General features: G+C 42.6%; 1 protein-coding gene across 1 annotated transcript; it reads left to right on the plus strand.

Moving 5' to 3' along the window:
• Nucleotides 1-3075: 3075 nt before the first annotated feature.
• Nucleotides 3076-21948, plus strand: ncbp3 (nuclear cap binding subunit 3). The gene is given in 14 exon segments (XM_023968192.2): nucleotides 3076-3345; nucleotides 3962-4027; nucleotides 4181-4286; nucleotides 8304-8429; nucleotides 8505-8639; nucleotides 8844-8974; nucleotides 9058-9166; nucleotides 16072-16171; nucleotides 17447-17516; nucleotides 17519-17546; nucleotides 18749-19058; nucleotides 19219-19430; nucleotides 21154-21336; nucleotides 21441-21948. Coding segments are annotated over 14 exon segments (2052 nt in total). The 5' UTR covers nucleotides 3076-3162; the 3' UTR covers nucleotides 21734-21948.
• Nucleotides 21949-26309: the final 4361 nt, after the last annotated feature.

Genomic DNA, 26309 nt, shown 5'->3' on the forward strand with positions numbered 1-26309 from the left:
TGACTGTTGTTGATGTGTGCAGAGGGTCCCTGGTTCGCGCCCGGGTCAGGGCGAGGGGACGGTCTAAAGTTATACTGTTACATTGATGCTGTTGACCCGGATCACTGGGGCTGCGGAAAAGGAGGAGGTCGAAAGGGGGGTGAGTGTAACGGATGTGAAATGGCTAGCTAGTTAGCGGTGGTGCGCGCTAGCAGCCTTTCAGTCAGTTACGTCACTTGCTCTGAAACCTAGAAGTAGTGGTTCCCCTTGCTCTGCAAGGGCCGCGGCTTTTGCGGACGGATGGGTAACGATGCTTCGTGGGTGACTGTTGTTGATGTGTGCAGAGGGTCCCTGGTTCGCGCCCGGGTCGGGGCAAGGGGACGGTCTAAAGTTATACTGTTACATATATGCAGTTGAGGAATATTCCAGGTATCAACACTACATGTAGGACGGACATAAGACATTCCCACATACAGTATACACATACATAGAGGCATTTTTCAGCTATGATTTTACCACGCAGAATCCAGAATGGATATGGCAATGCGGCCAGCACAGGACGGAATACACCCTTACAACAATCTACTTTTTGATCTTCTTGACTTTTTATCTGGTAAACTGCTACTGTGTGTCAAGAAAATAGCCCATCTCTTCCTCGAGGAGGAGGTCGAAAGGGGGGTGAGTGTAACGGATGTGAAATGGCTAGCTAGTTAGCGGTGGTGCGCGCTAGCAGCCTTTCAGTCAGTTACGTCACTTGCTCTGAAACCTAGAAGTAGTGGTTCCCCTTGCTCTGCAAGGGCCGCGGCTTTTGCGGAGCGATGGGTAACGATGCTTCGTGGGTGACTGTTGTTGATGTGTGCAGAGGGTCCCTGGTTCGCGCCCGGGTCGGGGCAAGGGGACGGTCTAAAGTTATACTGTTACATATATGCAGTTGAGGAATATTCCAGGTATCAACACTACATGTAGGACGGACATAAGACATTCCCACATACAGTATACACATACATAGAGGCATTTTTCAGCTATGATTTTACCACGCAGAATCCAGAATGGATATGGCAATGCGGCCAGCACAGGACGGAATACACCCTTACAACAATCTACTTTTTGATCTTCTTGACTTTTTATCTGGTAAACTGCTACTGTGTGTCAAGAAAATAGCCCCAATTAGGTGTTAGTGTACTCCAGTAAAAAAGGGCTGGTTTAGATTAAAAACTATTGCCTTGTGTCCCCGTTCATAGGGGCATGAGAGACTAGTCAGTGGTAGAATTGAGATGGCACTTTATTTGCCCAAACACCCACAGACCCACAAGGTTGAGGTTACTCATAGACAGTGATTAGTAAAAAAAAAAAAAAAAAAAAATGTTGCATTGATGCATTGTGTCTTCTAACTGTCCAAGAATAGGATCCAAAGTGTTAGGAAATATTTGTTCCCATAAATACAAAGGAGGATGTCTCTCCTCATACCTCTGGCACTTTAGTCAGACGGCCAGACTGTGTAAAAATTTATGATGGGGCCGGCAACAGAGCTCCCATTGACTAAGCACCACGGAGACCAATCAGGAGAGAATACATACAGGTCAAGGGTGCAAATTGAAAGTCAAGGGGTGTGTCTGTGCCTTTTCGATTACTCTCTCTTTACAGAGAACCCCTGTGGTTCAAGTCAAGTGCTACCCTTCCCTTTCAGTCTGCTCGGCGCATGTCTGAAAGTGACAGCCAGCAGCCAAGAGACTTTTTCACAGTATGTCATAAAAAATTATTACATTTATGAATGTATGTAAAATGCTCATATGTATTAGATCCAGTACAATGGAATAACGATAGTCCACTGACTATATAAGGGTAGTCAGTGGACATTCTGAACCTTGTTTGAAGTCAGTAGGTCACATGACCAAGGAGCTATTGAAATTTTGAAATTTTGAAAATTAATGTAAAATCATGTGAGATGAAAATGGACAAACTAAAGGGTGTGCAATATAGAAGGTAGGCAGTGGACATCCTGAACCTTGTTTGAAGTCAGTAGGTCAGATGACCAATAAGCTACTGACATTTTTAAGTTTGAGAAAGTTATGTAAAATTGAGTGAGAATAAAATGGACAAACTAAAGGGTGTGCAATGTGTAGGCCGACTGAGTGGACTTTCTGAACCTTGTTGAAGTCAGTAGGTCACATGTTCAAGGAGCTATTGACATTTTTAAGTTTGAAAAAATGTATGTAAAATTGAGTGAGAATAAAATGGACAAACTAAAGGGTGTGCAATGTGTAGGCCGACTGAGTGACTTTCTGAACCTTGTTTGAAGTCAGTAGGTCACATGTTCAAGGAGCTATTGACATTTTTAAGTTTGAAAAAGTCATGTAAAAACGTGTGAGAATAAAATGGACAAACTAAAGGGTGTGCAATGTGTAAGCCCACTGAGTGAACATTCTGAACCTTGTTTGAAGTCAGTAGGTCACATGACCAAGGAGCTATTAAAATTAGAAAGTTTGAAAAATGTATGTAAAAACGTGTGAGATGAAAATGAACAAACCAAAGGGTGTGCAATAATAGAAAGGTAGTCAGTAGACATTCTGAACCTTGTTTGAGGTCAGTAGGTCACATGACCAAGGAGCGATTGAAATTTGAATGTAAAAAAAGTTTGGACTTTGTTTACGCTCCCTAACTAATTCAACTAAGAATACAAAATGCTGCTCATATTTCCACATGTTTATTAGCTTTGGAAAACGAATTAATGTCCAAATCGTGAAAATAAGACCTGTGCAATGTTGTGCGCAATTTTTCCAACATCATTACACTTATTTGGAGTCTGTGGCTCAAGTGGTTTGAAAGCGCAAATATCCGTCGAATCTCCAACTTGAAACTGTTTTTACCTCGGTCACTTTATGTTACGTTTATATTTTTGTTCCGTGTATATACATCTCTTTGAAGCCAACTGTTAAGAATAGCTTTGGCTTTCAATAAATTGTTTTCATGATTTGATTTCACACGGCTCACTCTCCTTTGTGACAAAAACTCCCAGATATGCAACTGTACTTTTTTTAATGGATTTTTTTTTACTGTACTGTCTTTGACTCGACTCTCACTGCACATTCACTAAAATTAGGCACCAGGCGTGTCGGTATAGCCTTTCCCTGCACACTCACGTCTTCCTGCTTCGAAAGCGTTTGCGGACCGAGTGCTAGGACCATGGCGGCAGTGCGCAGTCTACGGGTGTCGGTAAAGCCAGACAGTGGGCCAGACCACTCAGAATCGGACTCGGATTCAGACTCGGACCGAGGTGCCCGTGAATCTGAACCGATGGAGGTGGAGGAGGGTGAACTCGAGGTGGAAAACATCCCCGTTAACCGGTCTTTGAAGGAATTGTTGCCGGTGAGGGAAGTAGGCCTCACCAGATCGCGGGCTCGCGTACCTTCGGGGGCCTGTGAATATTGCCTTGGTATTGGAGGAGCCCAGCGTGCCTTATGCTAACAAGATAGCTCGGTAGCTCGTGACTAGTTAGTGTTACCCAGTGTAGCTAGTTGATATTAACATCATACCTGTTTGTGTTGTTACAGTATATTGTTGATTCTAGCGTAAGCAAGCTAACTTTACATATTTTATGACAAACGGCTATCTTAGCACTTAACTCTGCTTAACTACCGGTGGCTAGCTAATTCACTTGACGTTAAGTTTCATGACAGAAACCCCCTCGCTACATAGTTAATAATACAACGTACTAGTGAGTTACACTAGTTAGCTAACTCATTTTAACATCCCCAAGGACAGACGTTTGGTGCGAGATCTTGCCACTTTCAATTTGCCAGCTTTTTTTTTTTTGGGGGGGGGGGGTTGTATGATAGACTCAATGCACACTTTTTTGTTTTGTCGACAGTCATTCATTGTTCAGAACAAACATAAGCTGTCAGATCAATACATTGTTATCTAGGCTACCCCACAGTAAGAAAGTGCATCTCTAATGTATACATATTTGTTGACATTTAACCAGGACACAAGTCGGCGGTATGAGAACAAAGCTGGCACATTCATCACTGGAATCGATGTCACATCAAAGGTACAGTATTGTAACCACACTTGAAAGTTATCTGGCAAACATTCACACTAATACTAGTTCCATCACTTGAAAGTGAGAGGGTAAACCAACAGTTAAACTTTAACTGCCATAACTCGTCTTGTCATAACTGTGTATGTGTGTGTGTGTTTCTAGGAGGCGATTGAGAGGAAGGAGAAGAGAGCGGAAAGGTTTCACTTCCGTGCAGAGGCCAACCTGGCCCAGAAGAATGTGGTGTTGGACAGAGACACCATGAAGAAAGGTAGATACACACACGTACAGTGCCTTCAGAAAGTATTCATACCCCTTGACTTATTCCACATTTTGTTTTACAGCCTGAATTCAAAATAGATTAAATATATTTTTTTCTCATCTATCTACACACAATAACCCATAATGACAAAGTGAAAACATGTTTTTGGAATTTTTTTGAAAATGAAATACAGAAATAACATTTACATAAGAATTCACACCCCTGAGACAATACTAAGTATAAGCACTTTTGGTGGCTGTTACAGCTCTGATTTCTTGGGTATGTTTGTCTCACATTTGCACATCTAGATATGGGGATTTTCTCCCGTTCTTCCTTGCAGATTTTCTCAAGCTCTTAAGTTAGATGGGGAGCGGTAGTGAACAGCAATCTTCAAGTCTTTCCAGATATTCAATGGATACATTTTTTTGTCTCATCAGACCACAGAATTATTTGCCTTATGATCTGTCTTTCGCATGCCTTTTTGCAAACTCCAGGTGTGCTGTCGTGCCTTTTTTTCTCAGGAGTGGCTTCCGTCTGGCCACTCTCCCATAAAACCCAGATTGGTGAAGTGCTATCGAGACGGGAGACCCTGCCAAAAGGACAACAATATCAGCCTAATTCTGTCAGTGGTCATTGGCTTCTTGGCAACCTCACTGACAAGGTCCTTCTTGCCCGGTTGCTCAGTTTGGTTGGACGGCCAGCTCTAGGCAGAGTCTGGGTAGTTCCATCATTTTTATATTTCCCAATGATAGAGACAACTGTGCTCTTGGAAACTTTCAACACTCTAGAAATTGTTTTTTACCCTTCCCCAGATATATACCTCATCACAATTCTATCGAAGATCTACGGACATTTCCTTTGTACTTCATGGAGTTAACTGTGTTCGAATACTCATACTGACCGCACTAACCGTACCATTTGTGACGTGAATTGAGTATATAGTATGCTTATTGGTCATAGTATGGATATAGTTAGTATGCCAAAAGTTCCCAGATGTCATACTAAATTTGCCAAAATGCGACGTATACATGCAGAGGACACTATTTACCTACTTTTAGGGCCCATAATGCAATTCTTCAGGAAATGGGCGTGGCTTCACGTTTTCAGATTTGAAGAAAATAGCGGAAAATATGCAGGCGAAGTCCGATGAGAGCGAATACATATTAATTGAACTAATGACAAATGTTAAGAAAATGTTGAGCAATGTAATGACTTTAAATATGTTAAATTACACGTTATGTTGGCTGACATTTGTTAGCTACACTATCCTTACGAACCGCATGGCATTACAGCAGTATGTACCGGTTTATTAGCTAGTTGCTTAACGTTAGTTGGATACTAATACATCGAACTTGGCAGGCAGTATATTAACTAACTAACCAACGTTTATTGACTTGATTATTCACATAATTCCTAGCTAAGTGGTATAGTCGTTGTGCGTTTCAATGGACATTGTTCATTCTGGCTATCTACTCCGGTTTCAGAGTGCTCTCGTTGAATATGGCTGGTGTCAGTAAATGTCGGCAAACAAACCCTAAATAAATTGTTGCCAGCAGCACAGTTGGTCACCAACGCTCTGGATAACATGAAAACAGCCTAACCAGCTATGCTATGGCGAGTATAATGGTCAGTGAGGTGTTCTCTCAATTGTGTCTGGAAGTAGCTAGCCAACGTTAGCCAGTTAGCTTGACTGCCGTTGAACACTCGCATCAACCCTAGTGTGCGCTCTGAACGCTCTGAGTTTACAATCTGACAACGCTCTGGATTTACAGAGTGCCCAGAGCTCACTCTGGGACTGCAGATTGAATTTACGAACACACCAACAATCGTAAAATGTTTAGCTAGTCATTTGTTATGCTAACAAGCTAGCAAGAGGTTGCATAGCAACAGCATCAACTTCCGGTACCATTTGTTTACAGTATACTAAAATGAACTAATAGAATGTAGTATATACTCATTAATTATGTAGTGTACAGTATGTTAGTATGGGTATTTGAACACAGCCATCGTTTCTGCTCTGACATGCACTGTCAACGGTGGGACCTTATATAGACAGGTGTTTATTTTCTATATCATGTCCAAACAATTGAATTGGCCACAGGTGGATTCAAAGGAAATTGGATGCTCCTGAGCTCAATTTGGACTGTCAGAGCAAATAGGTGTGAATGCTTATGTAAGTGAGATATTTCTGTATTTAATTTTCAATAAAGGTTTTTACTTTGTCATGGGGTATTGTGTGTAGGTTTTTAATCCATTATGAATTCAGGCTGTAACACAACAAAATGTGTAAAGTCAAGGAGTATGAATACTTTCTGAAGGTACTGTATATATACACACACACACACACACACACACAAAGTGCTGGATAAAGATGAAAGGTACACACTTACCTGGCTTTTTATCACTTAAACACTAGGGCTGTGACTAGTATCGCTATATTTGTTCCATGGCAAAAATGAAAACACAAAGCAGACTACACTTTTGTCCTTTAAAAACCAACTGTATGTAAAATATTGTGTATTATAGCTTGGAAAATAAATAAACTCAGCAAAAAAATGAAACGTCCTCTCACTGTCAACTGTGTTTATTTTCAGCAAACTTGTGCAAATATTTGTATGAACATAACAAGATTCAACAACTGAGAGATAAACTGACTAACAGAAATGGAATAATGTGTCCCTGAACAAAGGGGGGGTCAAAATCAAAAGTAACAGTCAGTATCTGGTGTGGCCACCAGCTGCATTAAGTACTGCAGTGCATCTTCTAATGGACTGCACCAGATTTGCCAGTTCTTGCTGTGAGATGTTACCCCACTCTTCCACCAAGGCACCTGCAAGTTCCCGGCCGTTTCTGGGGGGAATGGCCCTAGCCCTCACCCTCCGATCCAACAGGTCTCAGACGTGCTCAATGGGATTGAGATCCGGGCTCTTCGCTGGCCATGGCAGAACACTGAAATCACACACAGAACGAGCAGTATGGCTGGTGGCATTGTCATGCTGGAGGGTCATGTCAGGATGAGCCTGCAGGAAGGGTACCACATGAGGGAGGAGGACGTCTTCCCTGTAACGCACAGCGTTGAGATTGAGCTTGTTGTAATTTTCCAGACAGTCTAAAAATGCTGTGACATACCGCCCCAGACCATGACGGACCCTCCCGCTCCAGAGTACAGGCCTCGGTGTAACGCTCATTCCTTTGACGATAAACGCGAATCTGACCATCACCCCTGGTGAGACAAAACCGCAACTCGTCAGTGAAGAGCACTTTTTGCCAGTCCTGTCTGGTCCAGCGACGGTGGGTTTGTACCCATAGGCGATGTTGTTGCCGGTGATGTCTGGTGAGGACCTGACCTGTAAGGCAGGCCTACAAGCCCTCAGTCCAGCCTCCCTCAGCCTATTGCGGACAGTCTGAGCACTGATGGAGGGTTTGTGCGTTCCTAGTGAAACTCGGGCAATTGTTGCCATCCTGTACCTGTCCCGCAGGTGTGATGTTCGGATGTACCGATCCTGTGCAGGTGTTGTTACACGTGGTCTGCCACTGCGAGGACGATCAGCTGTCCGTCCTGTCTCCCTGTAGAGCTGTCTTAGGCGTCTCACAGTACGGACATTGCAATTTTATTGCCCTGGCCACATCTGTAGTCCTCATGCATGTTCATGCAGATGAGCAGGGACCCTGGGCATCTTTATTTTGGTGTTTTTCAGAGTCAGTAGAAAGGCCTCTTTTAGTGTCTTAAGTTTTCATAACTGTGACCTTAATTGCCTACCGTCTGTAAGCTGTTAGTGTCTCTTAACGACCGTTCCACAGGTGCATGTTCATTAATTGTTTATGGTTCATTGAACAAGCATGGGAAAGGCAGGGTCCTGAAAAAGGGAGGTTTACATGTGACTGGATTACATGTTTTGTTTCCAACATTAGTACTGTTTTCTTAAAGTGAATTCCGCTTCGTGTTTTGTTTCCTTGCCACGATACTAACGAATATCGCGATATTGCGCGCACACACACTGAATACACTCTCCTTCCCTTTCTCAGCCATCCCTAACTTGCGCCTGGAGGCGTTGCACGTGGCGGGTGTTGATGATATGAGCACCCAGGATGTGTTTGGCTACTTTAAGGAGTACCCTCCAGCACACATCGAGTGGATTGACGACACCTCCTGTGAGTAACACACACACAGAAGCGACTGACAACACGTGGGCTGTTTTTAACATGCTGTTAAATATTGTTTCCTAGGTAATGTGGTGTGGCTGGATGATGTCACTTCCACCCGGGCTCTGATCAACATCAGCCGCATGCCTGACCCAGAGGTGGTTACCACGGAGACAGACAGCACCAAAGAACCTGGTGATCCCACCCAGGAGAGCAAGGGTGAGTGCTGTGTGTCCATGCACTGTCCAGTGGGTGTCCATGTTCCAATGTTCACTGTCTTTGTATGTTTTATGATTAGTGTAGTGGGTAATTCTGTGTTGGTCAGGACTGCGACGTTGTGTTTGTGGTCAGTGTGTTTTGTCAGTCATATGAGGCATGTACTTAATGTGCTTTGTCACTGAGTGTTGCTTGCTGTTCTCTCAGCTCGCAGTGAACGAGGCTCGGATGACGATGATGGAGAGGCGGATGAGGAGGAGAAAGAGATGGTGAAGGAGAATGAGGGGAAAGCCTGCGAGGGAGAGACGGAGAAGAAAACAGAACCTGAGACCACCCAGGTAAAACTGTGTTCAAGACTGTGGGTGTGTGTGGGGAAATGTTGCATATTAGTTACCTGTGTGTTTGTGCGTGTGCATTTGAGGTGGACCTGCTGTCTCAGGCAGAGAGTGAGTCTCTGCTCCGGAACGACCTACGACCGGCCATCAAACCTTTCAAGGGCAACAAACTCTTCCTGAGGTTGGCCACTCACGGTGAGAGACAAACACACACACACCAGGGTCTCCCTAATGAAAATGTGGCACCGGATATTTGACCGGCAGCATTTAAATTTACCGGACATTTGAGAAATTCACCGAACCTATATGCATTGGCTGCGTAACCTGATTAGTTCGTCCTCCCACGGTGCTCAGAATGACAGAAATCACATTTAGATTATGGTAATTCATCTTTACAGAACATGCAAGTCTAGGATGCAATGATGTATGTCCTTACCACGCACTTTGAATATGTTAGAATAACTGTCCACGTTTACGTTTCGTCAGCCAACAAGACAAGTAACGAACAGCAAATTCACTAGCCTAGGCGGCGTGTGAGTTATATTTGGGGGAGCAAATTTTAACCATAAAAATTCGACTTTATAATAAAGCATTCCATGTACAGCATCACCCCATTTGCAGACTTATGTAAGTTAGCCTACTATTTGTGATGAGTAGATTGGATAGTCAAAATTTATGCTAATATAACTCAATCACTGTTTGCAAAAAAATACATTTCAATGCATGGCTGAGTGCGTAGAGGCATGGGCTATAGGCTGTATCGGATACGTTTCTTTGCACGGGAAAACACATTTCATGCAATTCTACTACACTATGACTGGAGACATAAGATGCATATTCTTTTATACCACAAATGACAGGGTAGCCTACTCTGCTGACACTGACAAACAGATCAATAAAAACAAAGTTTTTCATATAATAGGCCTACAAGACACAAATAGAATATGACGTCCATCAAAACTGGACGTGGAAATTATTGTTCAAAAACAAACTTATAACGTGGCACTGACCCAGCAATGATAATATGCGAAGTGCGCACTCACTGGGGGTATGGCCAATGCTCTTCGCTGGTGCCAAAAAGTTTTCCCCCCACAAAATTAGTCAGTGCAGTTAACACAAAACATATTATTTTCTGTTTTACAGTCGAACTAGACAATAGGCTATAAAGTCCTGGGAAATTTGTAATTTCAATAAAACCAGAGAGGAAGAGGCAAACTTTAGGATACTTTGTGAGGCATACAAGACATTGCGAGATACAGATTACCAAGACAGTGCATTCAGAAAGTATTCAGACCCTTTTTCCACATTTTGTTACTTTACAGCCTTATTCTAAAATTGATTCAATAATACAATTTCCTCAGCAATCTACACACAACACCCCACAATGACAAAACAAAAAACAGTTTTTTAGACATTTTTGCAAATGTATTAAAAATGAAAAATGGAATTATTACAATTACATAAGTCTTCAGACCCTTTACTGAGTACTTTGTTGACGCAGCAATTTCAGCCTCGTGTCTTCTTGGGTATGACACTAAAAGCTTGGCACACCTGTATTTGGGGAGTTTCTCCCATTCTTCTCTGCAGATCCTCTTAAGCGCTGTTCAAGTCCGGGCTCTGGCTGGGCCACTCAAGGTCATTCAGAGACTTGTCCTGGAGCCACTCCTGCGTTGTCTTGGCTGTGTGCTTAGTGTCGTTGTCCTGTTGGAAGGTGAACCTCTCTATACCTTGCTCCGTTCATCTTTCCCTCGATCCTGACTAGTCTCCCAGTTCCTGCCACTGAAAAACATCCCCTCAGCATGATGCTTGCTGCCCCCACAATGCTTCACCGTAGGGATGGTGCCAGGTTTCCTCCAGATGTGATGCTTGGCATTCAGGCCAAAAAGTTCATTCTTGATTTCATCAGATCAGAGTATCTTGTTTCTCATGGTCTGAGAGTCTTTAGGTGCCTTTTGGCAAACGCCAAGCGGGCTGTCATGTGATTTTTACTGAGGAGTGGATTCCGTCTGGCCACTGTACCATAAATTCCTGATTGGTGGAGTGCTGCAGAGATGGTTTTCTTTCTGGAAGGTTCTCCCATCTCCACAGAGGAACTCTGGAGCTCTGTCAGTGACCATCGGGTTCTTGGTCACCTTCCTGACCAAGGCCCTTCTCCCCTGATTGCTCAGTTTGGCCGTGCGGCCAGCTCTAGGGAGAGTCTTGGTGTTTCCAAACTTCTTCCATTTAAGAATGATGGAGGCCACTGTGTTCTTGGGGACCTTCAATGCTGCAGAAATGTTTTGGTACCCGTCCCCAGATCTTTGCCTCGACACAATCCTGTCTCAGAGCTCTGTGGACAATTCCTTCGACCTCATGGCTTGGTTTTTGCTCTTACATGCACTGTCAACTCTGAGATCTTATATAGACAGGTGTGTGCCTTTCCAAATCATGTCCAATCAATTGAATTTACCACCGTTGTAGAAACATCTCAAGGATGATCAATGGAAACAGGATGCACCTGAGCTCAATTTTGACTCTCATAAGCGAAGGGTCTGAATACTTATGTAAATAATAATTAGGCCTATATTTCAGTATTTATTTAGGCTAATGTATAAATCCCAGTCATTCATGATGTGAAATGCAATCAAGCATAATAAACTTTGAAATAACAAAGTGACCATTGAATAATTAGCGTAAACAATAAATAGGCCGGAAATTGCATTCACGAATGAATGCGACTGTTTTTAGTCTTTGCTGTAATGAAGGCTTTACAAAAAAACGTTACAACAGTCTCTCTGGTACACTTATGATTTATTTAGTGTTTGCATTCTTCTGAACGGTTAAAAAAATGAAATTGTAATCTAACAGCACCTGTTTGGCACACACAATATGCACACAGCGCTTACTCATTATTCTTGATCTCCAGTATTTTCCACAACTAGTCAAACTTATTCCACACATCTGACTTCCCCTTTACCTCCTGAGCAACCAGTAAACATTCGTCCTTTTCGAGTTTGTCATGTCCTCTGCATCCATTTTGCTGTCACGTGTCAGTGTTCCGAGTTTATAACCAATTTATTGATGTGATTATGATATGCTTAAGGTCAGGCCCTATTAGTCACATGCATACATGTGTCACGTTAAGAGAGCAAGGGTTGAGGGAACAGGGAATGTTTTTCCTAAACAAATTAGGGATTTCGTTAACACAATTTAATTCAGAAATGAATGTGGCAGCTTCAGCAACACGGACAGCACTATACACACTGTTGATGTGTGGTGGTTGCTGCATCGGGGAGAGTGTGACAAGCACCTGTTGTCTCTGTGTTAAAAAAAAAAGGCATTGAGTGACTGACTAGCACCTGTTGTCACTCTCTGTCACTCAATGTCTTTTTTTTAACACAGCTCAGCGTGTCTGAGCCAAGCGGCACAATAAAATCAATTGTGGTCAGACTCCCTCTAGTCATTTGTCTTAATTATTTAATCGTTTAAAGCTTCAGACACACTCAGTGCATATAGTTGATTTGATTAAAACGCATAGGATGTGTATATAGAAAAATAGACGTTTAAAAAAAATTCAACCAATCGATTGCTCGAAATAAGATTTTTTTTCTAGCCAAATGAAAATACTCTGGATAACTTCAGTAACATAAGAAAAGGGTTTGAGTGAGAGGACTAACGTGTGTCTCCAAGTGGCCCCACACCTTCAAAGTGTGCACAGTTCCGAAGCAATATCAACGATAAGGTACTTTATTTTGCTTTCCTAGCTGTGCCGTTGAGGAACTAGAGCAAGGACACTTGTAGAAGTGCACATTTGGGCTCACCAGTGTTTTGGTGTGCTTTTATGACATGAAAGCAGTATTTATTATATAATCAACATCTTATCTTTAAAAATAAATAGAATCCTCATAATCTACAGCATTTCCCTCACTTGGACAACAGAAAATGTTCAAAAGTTGCCCAATTACCAGGTGGGATGGGGGCAACTTCTTGTCGCGTGCATTGCTCAAGTTCAGAATGTCTGTCAGTCAAACCCCATACAGAGATGTGAAACGCGGAGCCAGAGCTCTGTCATGTAAAAGGATGTTACTGTACAGTAGTGCTGAGCAATTAGTGCTTTTTGAGGTCGGTTCGGTTTCTATTAGATAAAAAAAAAAGATCACTTTTCAATTTAGATTTTTTTTAATACATTATGTGGGTAGAATGCTGTAACACATAATAAAACAATTATAAGTCCCATGATGGTAGGGACTGCCCATTACTGCTAATCATTTATTCACAATTACTTTACTAAAATATTTCATTTGAGTAGATTACACTTCACGAAAGTTTACATACACTTTAGCCAAGTACATTTAAACTCAGTTTTTCACAATTCCTGACATTTAATCCTAGTAAAAATGTCCTGTCTTAGGTCASTTAGGATCACCACTTTATTTTAAGACTGTGAAATGTCAGAATAATAGTGGAGAGAATTATTTATTTCAGATTTTATTTCTTTCATCACATTCCCAGTGGGTCAGAAGTTTACATACACTCAATTAGTATTTGGTAGTATTGCCTTTAAATTGTTTAACTTGGGTAAAATGTCTCAGGTAGCCTTCCACAAGCTTCCCAAAATAAGTTGGGTGAATTTTGGCCCATTCCTCCTGACAGAGCTGGTGTAACTGAGTCAGGTTTGAAGGCCTCCTTGCTCGCACACGCTTTTTCAGTTCTGCCCACAAATTTTCTATGGGATTAAGGTCAGGGCTTTGTGATGGCCACTCCAATACCTTGACTTTGTTGTCCGTAAGCCATTTTTCCACAACTTTGGAAGTATGCTTGGGGTCATTGTCCATTTGGAAGACCCATTTGCGACCAAGCTTTAACTTCTTACGGATCATTGGGACGCTAGCGTCTCACCTCGACAACATCCGGTGAAATTGCAGAGCGCGAAATTCAAATTACAGAAATCGTTATATTAAACATTCATGAAAATACAAGTGTCATGCATCATTTAAAAGCCTAACTTCTTGTTAATCCAGCCGCGTCAGATTTCAAAAAGGCTTTACGCACACCATGTGATTATCTGAGGACAGCGTCCCGCACATAAAAGCATTACATACATTTTTCCAACCAAGCAGAGGCGTCACGAAAGTCAGAAATGGAGATAAAATAAGTCACTTACCTTTGAAGATCTTCATCTGGTTGCAATCACAAGGGTCCCAGCTACATAACAAATGGTCCTTTTGTTCGATAAAGTCCTTATTTATATCCCAAAAAAGTATGTTTCATTGGCGCGCTAGACTCAGTAATCAACCGGTTTCCCTCGTTCAAAATGCATACAAATGAATCTCATAAGTTACCAATAAACTTCGACCAAACATATCAAACAACGTTCCTAATCAATCCTCAGGTACCCTAATATGTAAATAAACGATCACATTTAAGACGGAGAATACCATTACCGGAGACAAATAACAAAGTACGCGCACTCACCGGAATGCGCAACAAACACTACAGCCAAAATGGGAGCCACTTACTAAAACTACAAATTCAAGCTCATTTTTCAAAAAACAAGCCTGAAACTCTTTCTAAAGACTGTTGACATCTAGTGGAAGCCCTAAGAACTGCAATCTGGGAGGTATTCCTTTTATATTCCCATTGACAGCCATAGTAATCAAGGGTGAGCTGGGAAAAAATATGTTTTTCGCCTGCCATATCAGTTCTGATATACTCACAGACATTACTTTAACAGTTTTAGACACTAGAGTGTTTTCTATCCAATACTACCAATATATATGCATATCCTAGCTTCTCGGCCTGAGTAACAGGCAGTTTACTTTGGGCACCTCATTCATCCAAACTTCCGAATACTGCCCCCTAYCCCGAAGAAGTTAACTTCCTGACTGATATCTTGAGATGTTTCTTCAATATATCCACATAATTTTCCTACCTCATGATGCCATCTATTTTGTGAAGTGCCACAGTCCCTCCTGCAGCAAAGCACCCCCACAACATGATGCTGCCATCCCCGTGCTTCACGGATGGGATGGTGTTCTTCGGCTTGCAAGCCTCCCCCTTTTCCCTCCAAACATAACGATGGTTATTATGGCCAAACAGTTCTATTTTTATTTCATCAGACCAGAGGCAATTTCTCCAAAAAGTACAATCTTTGTCCCCATGTGCAGTTGCAAACCGTAGTCTGGCTTTTTTTATGGCGGTTTTGGAGCAGTGGCTTCTTCCTTGGTCTACAATTATTTTTTTGAGGTCTTGGCTGATCTTTTGATTTTTCCATGATGTCAAGCAAAGAMGCACTGAGTTTGAAGGTAGGCCTTGAAATATATCCACAGGTACATCTTCAATTGACTCAAATGATGTCAATTAGCCTATCAGAAGCTTCTAAAGCCATGACATCATTTTCTGGAATTTTCCAAGCTGTTTCAAGGCACAGTCAACTTAGTGTATGTAAACTTCTGACAAACTGGAATTGTGATACAGTGAATTATAAGTGAAATAATCTGTCTGTAAACAATTGTTCAAAAAATGACTTGTTTGATGCACAAAGTAGATGTCCTAACTGACTTGCCAAAACTATAGTTTGTTAACAAGAAATTTGTGGAGTGGTGAAAAACGAGTTTTAATGACTCCAACCTAAGTGTATGTAAACTTCCGACTTCAACTGTATACACACTACCGTTCAAAAGTTTGCGGTCACTTAGAAATGTCCATGTTTTTGAAAGAAAAGCACTTTTTTTGTCCATTAAAATAACATCAAATTGATCAGAAATACAGTGTATACATTGTTAATGTTGTAAATTACTATTGTAGCTGGAAACGGCAGATTTTTTGAAAAATGTATGGAATATCTACATAGTCGTACAGAGGCCCATTATCAGCAATCATCACTCCTGTCTTCCAATGGCACGTTGTTAGTTAATCCAAGTTTATCATTTTAAAAGGCTAATTGATCATTAGAAAAGCCTTTTGCAATTATGTTAGCACAGCTGAAAACTAATATATATTTTAACCGATTTTGAAATCCGGCTGTAACACAATTTTTGGGGGGGAATAGCTCAAGGGGTATGAATACTTTCTGAAGGCACTGTATTATGATTGTGACCGTTTTCTTTCTGTGTTTTCAGGTGATAAGAAGGAGCTGGGTGCTGCGAGGAAGAGCAGATATTACATGAAGTACGGCAACCCGAACTACGGAGGCATGAGGGGCATCCTCAGCAACTCTTGGTAACCACACACACGGATGCTTCCTTGGCCAACACTGACTTTATTCATACATGCTGGATAGGCACCCTGTGGTGAGTCTCCATGGTGATTCAGGGGGACAGTGTGCTAAACCAGGGGTTCCCAAACTATTTCACTCAGGCCCCCCTTCCAGCATGTACGAATATCTTGTGCCCTGTCTATTTCTATGGGCACAAGCACTGTTCATGAAACAAACTGTTCACACCCCTCTTTTTGGGGGAGAGAAAATGTTGCAGGTTTAAAGGTTATTTCCTGCAATTCTACACATTTTGTCATTGGGTGCAGAGAAAATGTTGCTGTTGTAAAAGCTAATTGTCTTGCAATTTGATACGTTTTGCCACTTCAAATGTGTGATATTTGAGCGACAACAATTACAACAAAATCTATGGGCTGAAAAACATCTGACATGGGCTAGTTGATCTGGACATTTCTGACAAGTTATAAATAGATCTCTAAGGTATGCAATAACTGACATGACGAGGATAACTGATGCACTTCCCAATTTGTGCGTTCCACTATTACAACCTTCAGGAGTATCTTGAAAGCTGGACTGAGTTCCTTTTAATTAGTTTCTTGTTTTTCTTTGTTCTAAACCATCATGGTAGATCCTCAGCATCACCAGCCAGATCCTCAGCACCACCATGGAACTGATATGCTGCTACACTGTTGTACATTGTACTGCTTTTGTTTCTTTCACTTTCCTAACATTTTCTCTTTCTTTCCTTTCACCTTTTCTTTGTTTTCACCTTCCCGTATTCCCCCCAAAAACGTTTGTGTATAGTAGTACCAACGTCTGTTTATCGTCCTCTGCTTGAACATGTCATTCTGCCCCACTCTCTCATCTATAATTTTATCTCTCTCTCATTTCCTCTACTTCTCTCATCTGTTTTCCTGATTTTTTTTTGCTTTTGACACCCTTCCTGCTATCAGTACAAAAGACATGCTGGTTAGTCGAGAACCCTCAAATTCAAATCTGGACCGGGAAGCCACTGTTTGTTTTTAATTCTTCCCCTCTAATCAGGACTGATTTAGACCTGGGACACCAGGTGTGTTAAATAAATGATCAGGTAGAACAAAACCAGCAATAGGCCGGATCAAATAGGGTAAGATTTGATTACCCCTTTTCTAGAAGGTTAAGGGGATATGGTTAGGTTAGACGTTGAAGGTATAGGGTGGGTATTAGGTGAAGTTAACTGTACGGGGTGAAGTATATAGGTGGGTGTGTTGTTGCTAATATCTCTCTGTCACCTTCTGCAGGAAGAGACGATATCACACGCGCAGAATCGTGAGCAAGAGCAAGAAACCCCTGATAGGGGACAGCTGGGGGACACATCACCCTACACACATAGACACTCTGGTAAGAACACACACACCTACCTGATAAGAACGCACACCCTGCGCTACACACACCATCCCTGGTAAGAACGCACGCCCTGCCTACACACACCATTCCTGGTAAGAACACACACCCTGCTTACACACACCATCCAAGGTAAGAACGCACACCCTGCCCTACACACACCATCTTGGTAAGAACACACGCCCTGCCCTACACACACCATCCCTAGTAAGAACGCACGCACGCCCTGCCCTACACACACATCCGAGAACCACCATCCCTGGTAAGAAACACACCATCCCTGGTAAGAACACACACCATCCCTGGTAAGAACACACACCATCCCTGTAAGACACACACCATCCTGGTAAGAACACACACCATCCCTGGTAAGAACCACACACCTGCCCTACACCACACCGACCCTCCGGTATGACACACACTCATACTACCCTACAGACATTTAGGTGGGAAGACTCACACAAACGTTTACAGACCAGGCCTAATTGTTATGCTCTAACATTTATATATTTATCTCCTGTGGTAATCTGTGACTTCCTCTTGCTCTCCTTTCTCTCCCCTCTGTCTCATCCCTCCATCCTCTCTCTTCTCTCACTCTTCTCCTCTCCCATCCTTTCGTCTCATCCCTCTCTTCTTCTTTCCGTCTCATCCCTTCCTTCCTTTCCGTCTCATCCCTCCGTCTCTCCTCTCCCTTCCTTTCCGTCTCTCCTCTCTCCCCTCCTTTCCGTCTCATCCCTCGGTCTTCCTCTCTGTCCTCCTTTCCGTTTTTCCTCTCTCGCCCTCCTTTCCTTCTCGCCCTCTTTCCGCTCTCCTCTCTCGCCCTCCTTTCCGCCTCTCCTTCTCTCGCCCTCCTCCGCCTCTCCTCTCTCGCCTCCTTTCGCCTCTGCTCTCTCGCCCTCCTTTCCGCCTCTGTCTCTCTCGGCCCTCCTTCCGCCTCTGCTCTCTCGCCCTCCTTTTCCGCCTCTCCTCTCTCTCCCCTCCTTTCCGCCTCTCCTCTCTCGCCTTCCTCCTCGTTCCCGCATTTTCGCGCCTCTCCTCTCTCGCCCTCCTTTCCGCCTCTCCTCTCTCGCCCTCCTTTCCGCCTCTCCTCTCTCGCCCTCCTTTCCGCCTCCTCTCTCGCCCTCCTTTCCGCCTCTCCTCTCTCGCCCTCCTTTCCGCCTCTCCTCTCTCGCCCTCCTTTCTGTCTCATCCCTCTCCAGCTGACCTAGTCAACCTACCAGAAGAACCAATTGAGGAAGAGGAGGAGGAAGATGAGGAGGACATGGACTCAGACGACAGGGTGGTGGAGTACAAGGAGAAGGAGAAGGAGAAGAGGGAGAGGGGGGGAGGTCCAGGGGTGGCCCTGCGGAGTCGTTTGGGCAGGCCCTCCTCTTCCCCCTCTGTCTCGTCAGACTCAGACGAAATGGACTATGACCTGGAGCTCAAGATGATCTCAACCCCCTCTCCCAAGAAGAGCATGAAGATGACCATGTACGCAGACGAGGTCGAGACCAACCTCAAGACTATACGGTCAGTGGGTGTGTGTGGTGGACAAAAGTTTGTGTGGAGGTGGGTGACATGACCATGTGTGCTTACATGACCATGTATGCTTATGTGTGCAGAATGCGGACCTTTTAACGTAGGTAACATAGTAAATTAATAGTTGATGTTCTCCCTGTCTGTTCTTCAGACACTCTTCTGTTCGCAGTGACAGCGGCTTGGGGGGTAGTGGCGTCCGGAACAGGATTGGTGGAGGAGGAAGTGGAAGTGGAGGATCGGTGGGCGGGACCAAAACCAGTGCAGTGGAGAAAGTGATGGATGTGAGGCAGCTATTGGAGGAAAAAAGACAGAGCCAAACCCAGAATAGACAGCGCACCCCTGTGGCCAGTAGTGGAAAGACAGGTCAGTTATCCACTACTCTACACAGTCAATATCAATGTAATCTAGTTCCAAGACATTTCAAACTCTATTGGACCAACACATCAAACTTGGCCTTTGTTAGCCAATACAGAAAGATCGGGAAAAACTCTCCATGCATTGGCTTAATCTACCAACCAATCATCTCCCACAACTCATGTCTTGTTTCGAGGTGTTTTGACTCTTGTCACATCTATGCTAATATGGCAAAATTTCACTAGCTAGCTCACCATCAACTATAAGGATTAGGGATGTAACGATTCACCGGTACATATCAATCCCCGATTCAAATGTTTAAGATATGAGTGTACTGGTCTGCGGGACCCCAAACCGATCCAAATGTAGCATGCATCGGTCAGAAAATCCATTCAAACCTTGCTAATTGCCGGTTCACTAAACATTTTCTCAAATTACTTTCTTTCTACCTTACGAAAATAACTCATCTTTTGTGACAACTTTGTCCTCTCCTTCAGTGTCGAACTGTATGTAATTATGTTGACAGTTAACATTAATCTACAAGTCATTTTGAATGCCGAACAAACCTTACTGAGAGGTAGGCCTAGTCCTGATCTGGCGCATCTATGTATCACTTTAAGCATTTTGTAAAATGGCTTGCGCAAGATTATGCTTTATTAGTTGAATGACAACCAATGTAATTTGCTAGATTCTTTTTTAATAAAATGCGCTGAGAATTGTGTTTTGCCCGATTTAAAAGTAGCCTAAACTCATCTGGCTATAGGTAGGCTACATGCTAATCGAAGCTTACATTACATATGATTGTTCAGGTTCATCAATAGTTTTGGTATTTTTGCCTGGAACAATCAGTATATATTGTCATGTTTAGATATACAGGGTAAAGTTGATCATTTCATAACGAGGACAGCAGAAGCAGAAGCTCACTGTCTGTCATGTGATTTATAAGATGGATGAAATCCAAAGTTGTGCTCAATATTAATTTACTATGTCACAACATTTTTTTTAAAGATAAAAATTGATACATTACTAGCTATTAACACTTTTAATCTGCAAAATTACAAATTAGTTAGTGGGTGATTTCAGATCAAAAGGGGGGGGGGGGGGGGGACCAGAACGCAAACATTGTCCTGATAGTGGGGTGGTAGATGTCCAGTTTCCCTTATGGCGTAGCTCAGGTGCCTACATACAACATAGACATATACTGTACTTGAATTACACACACACAAAAGTTGGCTCAGCCTGATCCAGCTCCGAGAGACCCAGCTCTTGAGCTCCATCAGCAACAGATTTTAATTTGGAATTTAATGTGTTTATGCAACAAATGTTAGTGCACCGAATCGCATGGATTCATTCCTCAAATCAAGCTAAAACGTATCGTATCGGAGTCCATGTGTCTAGATAGATACGCATCGAATCGTCTTGAAAGGGAAAGATGCACATCCCTAGTAACAATGTATTTGTTTTCAATAATGATTTGGAGAAGAAATATAGTTTCCATGTTGCCAACAATCCTTTGATTCTAAGCCAACCCACCTGTTTTGCTCCACGGTTGCTAAACAACCCACCCGTCTAAAGATATCTATGGTCACTCCCACTTAGGCCAACTTTGAATCATTGATGTCCCAGACTTATGTGTGCAATATCCTGGGGACCAGGTTAATATCAATGATGTGGTATAATGTTTTTTTTCTGGTTTGTGTGTATAGTGTATTTAACCTTGTGTTGTGTGTAGATGTGAGGCAGAGGTTAGGGAAGAGACCCTACTCTCCTGAGAGACGACACTCCTCCTCCCCTGTCGCCTCCCGAGACTCACCCCCTCCCCGAGAGCCAATCACAGACGTGCACAGCCGACTGGGCATGGCCAAACTCGACTCCCGCGGCCTCTACTCTGATTCGTCCAAAGACAGGAAATCAAGTAAGGAAGAAAAACACATCTACTGCTATTAGTCAATAATGCAGTACATTAGTTGAAAAGACACTGAAAGTGCTTTAAAATGTAACCCTTGCTCCCTCCCCCAGGTCGTCTGTGGAGCAGGCTCGGCCCCTCCTCCCATAAGGGTGGTGTTCCCGAGCGGAAGCCTTCTAGTCGCCGTGCGGGGTCGGGATCAGCCAGCTCCAGGTTGGGGGGGCAGGAAGGAGAAGAGGAAAATGAGGAGGAGGACGACTCTGCACTGCAGAAGGTGTGGGGGGCCTTGATCAAACAGAAGGAACAGCAGACCCACAAGATGAAGAAGAGTCGGCTTGACAACCTGCCCTCACTACAGATTGAGATCAGCCGGGAGAGCAGTAACGGATCTGACTCAGACTCCTGAGACCGAGGGGGAGAAAGAAAGAGTGGGAGATGTGTGGATTTGGTCATGCCTTCATCTAGAGCAGAAAGGTGATCAGCCACCCTCGCCTTCCTCTTGAGTTACCTCTCTTTCTCAGTGTCTGGAGGACTCTTGATCCTTGGGCCCCTGTCGCTGTGGCCTGATCCATCGTACAAACATAAAAGAAAAGACTCTATAAAGAGAAATGAGAAAATAAACTGGACAGAATTTTTTGAAAGACTGAGACGTTCTGTTTCAGGACAGGAGGCCATTTTGTTTTTGTATTACATTATCTCTGCAGCCCACGGGACTGTTGTTCTGATCAAACCTGTTCCCATGACATTTCACCCTCTGATAGCCTACATACATGTCCAATCATTAATGAGCAATATAAATGTCTCTATAACCTCTTGTGAAGTTGACTACAGAAGAACTGTGACAGAGTAAGAGGCAGATACTGAGCTTGCTCCCTCTGTTTCTCTGTGTGTGGAACCAGACACTGTATCGTATGTGGTATCTGTGTGAGTGACTATGAACAACAACATATGGTTTGTGGCATTTTTTTTCCTTCCAAAGGCTGGGGCCATAGAGAAGACTACACCAGATGAATCGATTCTCTACTGAAAGGTTTTGTACTTTCTGACTGTTGGTATTATGTGCCAATGGCCAATGTTGATAATATTATGTTATTCAAGGCGGAAGAGGTTGCGTGCCAAATGGAACCATATTCCATATGTAGTACACTACTTTTGACCAGGGCTTTAAAAGTAGTGCACTATGTAGGGAAATGGGTGCCATTTGATATGTACACCTACATTCCCAGATGGAAAACAAATTGATTTAAGGTGTCAGCAGAAATAAAGAGATTTGTCTTGTTACTGCTTGTCTTGTTACCATTACTATCACAACTGGCTGTAAGCGAACGAGTGATGCGCGTTTGGCGCAATACTGGCTGTATCCAATGCTCAGCCCATCGTTTACGTAACAACAGAATGAATCACCTGAAGAGACAACCAATTTACTAGTTACAGCATCAGTGAGTGCTCTGGAAAGGCAGCTTGTCAGTTACAGCAGAGCGTCCCCTGAACGATAACGAAGAGGTAACGTTAGGTGAGAAGCCTGACGATGGGGGTGAGAAGGTGATGAAGCGTACTTCGTGAGCAGTAACCGAAAAACTGGCATTTGGAACGTTTGAGGTAGGGGAGAAAGTGTGGTGGAACAACAATTAGCATTGTTAAGTAACTTGCTACCTTGATCCAATTCTCCCTTACTATCTTAGCTAGCCAGAGAAATGTTGAGGAACAGTAGCCAACTCATCTGATCAAATAGTTGAGTTTGGTGTGAAAATTAGCTTTCTAATAAAGTCAGAGCTAACGGCTAACGTTACATCAGATGAGCTGACATTAGTAACCTAACCAATTCGTTAACTGGTATACGACTCCTTGCTGTTCCTCAAGTTATAACGCGTTAGTTGCTTACTGTACCCTGGCAATCTGTGAAATGTTAACTAGCTAACGAACTAACCACTATCTGTTACTAATGTTTTCTCTCTATAGTATGTGGTTAATTTTCAGAATGAGAGAATTAGGTGAAAATGAGGCGTTGCTTGTTAAACAAGTGGATTCAGGGATCAAGTGTAGCTGGAGCTGGGCCTGGCTTAAGATGGATGCCACTATAGAGGTGAAAGGAACACCACACACTTTCCCTCTTTCTCACTTTTGCTGGCACATTGTAGAACAAATGTCCACAGGCAGAAAGTGTACTATGCAATAATAGTGCAGTGTAGCCCAAAGATATTGCTTTTGTTGTGTTGAACTTGGCTAACACGTGTGCATGTGAGGGGGGATTATACTTTTCTTTATTCAGTGAACGTTATTTTTAAGAGACAGGTTATTGTTTTCCATAAACTAAGGAGATCTATAGTGATCTGTTGTATTAGTAACAGGACAGCTATGAAGTAGCTCTGGAAAAATGTTGAATTGCTGCATTTCTTCATTGGATTCAGTTAAGTGTCACATTGCCAATTTGGAAACGAACCATACTCTCAACAAATGAGATCAAACAAGTGAAATTATTATACTTACCAAGTCCTCTCTCTTTGAAACCTGGCGTTTTGGTGACCACACACACCAGCTGCGCAGGTTTTTTGTTTTCAACTGATGTGCTTGCTTTGTTTAAAAAAAATGAAGGCAAACATTTGGATTATCAAATGGATACAGGTAGCAAATGTTTCTAAACCCTCCTCTTGGTTGGTCTCCCACAAACATAAGCAGCCTTCTGTTTTCTTTCTCCAGTCTTGTGATGTTTTTCATTTTATCTAGTTTTCTCTCCAATCTTTCTACTCTTTGCTTTAGGTGGTCACTTTCAAGATTCTAAGGAGAAAGACTGGAATAAATAGTATATTATTGTCCATTTGCTGATCATTTGTGTCTTTGCATCAAACAAACACACAACTATTTTGAAAATCAAACAAAACTGCAGAACATTTTGAGAGTGCTTACATTATGCCTTGGCAGAGAGGACAGCCCCTCCATACTGTCCTTTGTCCTTGTCTCCAACTAATAGAACTAGTTGTTTTTCAGTTCATGGTATGTTTAGAATCTGTGAGGCAAGTTCTCATTTAGCCAAACTATCTTTACATTTAAGCTTGAAACGGTATACTTTGTATTTGGCCATTGGCCCAATTTTACTGCAATGAATTCTAATTGGTCAACCACAGGCTAGGCGGTTGGCATAAACTACATCATGTCTCTTTGTTTCAGCGGAGAAACAGCGAGAAAAGGAAAGAACGAAGAACTGTGAACTGTGAAATTTACAGAAGCTATTACTGTGAAAAAATACCATGATATTGTTTGTGGAGAGTGCACAATTATGAACTTGAAAATGTATTAATAAACCAATTAGGCACATTTGGGCAGTCTTGATACAACATTTTGAACAATAATGCAATGGTTCATTGGGTCAGTCTAAAACTTTGTGTCTGGGCTGGAAGAATACATTATGGCCATTCTCTTGCATTTCAAAGACGATGGTACAAAAAATACAAAAAAACACTTTTTTTTCTTTATATTATCTTTTACCAGATCTAATGTGTTATATTCTCCTACATTATTTTCACATTTCCATAAACTTCAAAGTCTTTCCTTTCAAATAGTATCAAGAATATGCATATCCTTGCTTCAGGTCCTGAGCTACAGGCAGTTAGATTTGGGTATGTCATTTTGGGTGAAAATTGAAAAAAGGGTTCGATCCTTAAAAAGTAGGAAGAATGTACAGTGGCAAGAAAAAGTATGTGAACCCTTTGGAAATACCTGGATTTCTGCATAAATTGGTCATACAATTTGATCTGATCTTCATCTAGGTCACAACAATAGACAAACACGGTCTGCTTAAACTAATAACACACAAAAAATTATACATTTTCATGTCTTTATTGGACATACTGTGTAAACATTCACAGTGTAGGGTGGAAAAAGTATGTCAACTCTTGGATTTAATAACTGGTTGACCCTCCATTGGCAGCAATAACCTCAACCAAACGTTTTCTGTAGTTGCGGATCAGACCTGCTCAACGGTCAGGAGGAATTTTCGACCATTCCTCTTTACAAAACTGTTTCAGTTCAGCAATATTCTTGGGATGTCTGGTGTGAACTGCTCTCTTGATGTCATGCCACAGCATCTCAATCGGGTTGAAGTCAGGGCTCTTACTGGGCCACTCCAGAAGGTGTATTTTCTTCTGTTGAAGCCATTCTGTTGTTGATTTGCTTCTGTGTTTTGGGTCGTTGTCCTGTTGCATCACCCAACTTCTATTGAGCTTCAATTGGCAGACATATAGCCTAACATTCTCCTGCAAAATGTCTTGATAAACTTGGGATAGCAAGCTGTCCAGGCCCTGAGGTAGCAAAGCAGCCCCAAACCATGATGCTCCCTCCACCATACTTTACAGTTGGGATGAGGTTTTGATGTTGGTGTGCTGTGCCTTTTTTTCTCTCCACACAGTGTTGTGTGTTCCTTCCAAACAACTCAATTGTAGTTTCATCTGTCCACAGAATATTTTGCCAGGAGCGCTGTGGAACATCCAGGTGCACTTTTGCAAACTTCAGACGTGTAGCAATGTTTTTTTTGGACAGCAGTGGCTTCTTCCGTGTGGTGTCCTCTCATGAACACCATGGAACCCTGACCTGTTCACCGGACGTGCTACCTGTCCCAGACCTGCTGTTTTCAACTCTCTAGAGACAGCAGGAGCTGTAGAGATACTCTCAATGATCGGATATGAAAAGCCAACTGACATTTACTCCTGAGGTGCTGACTTGTTGCACCCTCGACAACTACCGTGATTATTATTATTTGACCATGCTGGTCATTTATGAACATTTGAACATTTGAACAACAGCCATGTTCTGTTATAATCTCCACCCGGCACAGCCAGAAGAGGACTGGCCACCACCCCTCATAGCCTGGTTCCTCTCTAAGTTTCTTCCTAGGTTTTGGCCTTTCTAGGGAGTTTTTCCTAGCCACCGTGCTTCTACACCTGCATTGCTTGCTGTTTGGGTTTTTAAGCTGGGTTTCTGTACAGCAC

This window comes from Salvelinus sp. IW2-2015, linkage group LG23 (genome assembly GCF_002910315.2).
Source record: "Salvelinus sp. IW2-2015 linkage group LG23, ASM291031v2, whole genome shotgun sequence".
In the NCBI taxonomy this organism is placed as follows: Eukaryota; Metazoa; Chordata; class Actinopteri; order Salmoniformes; family Salmonidae; genus Salvelinus; species Salvelinus sp. IW2-2015.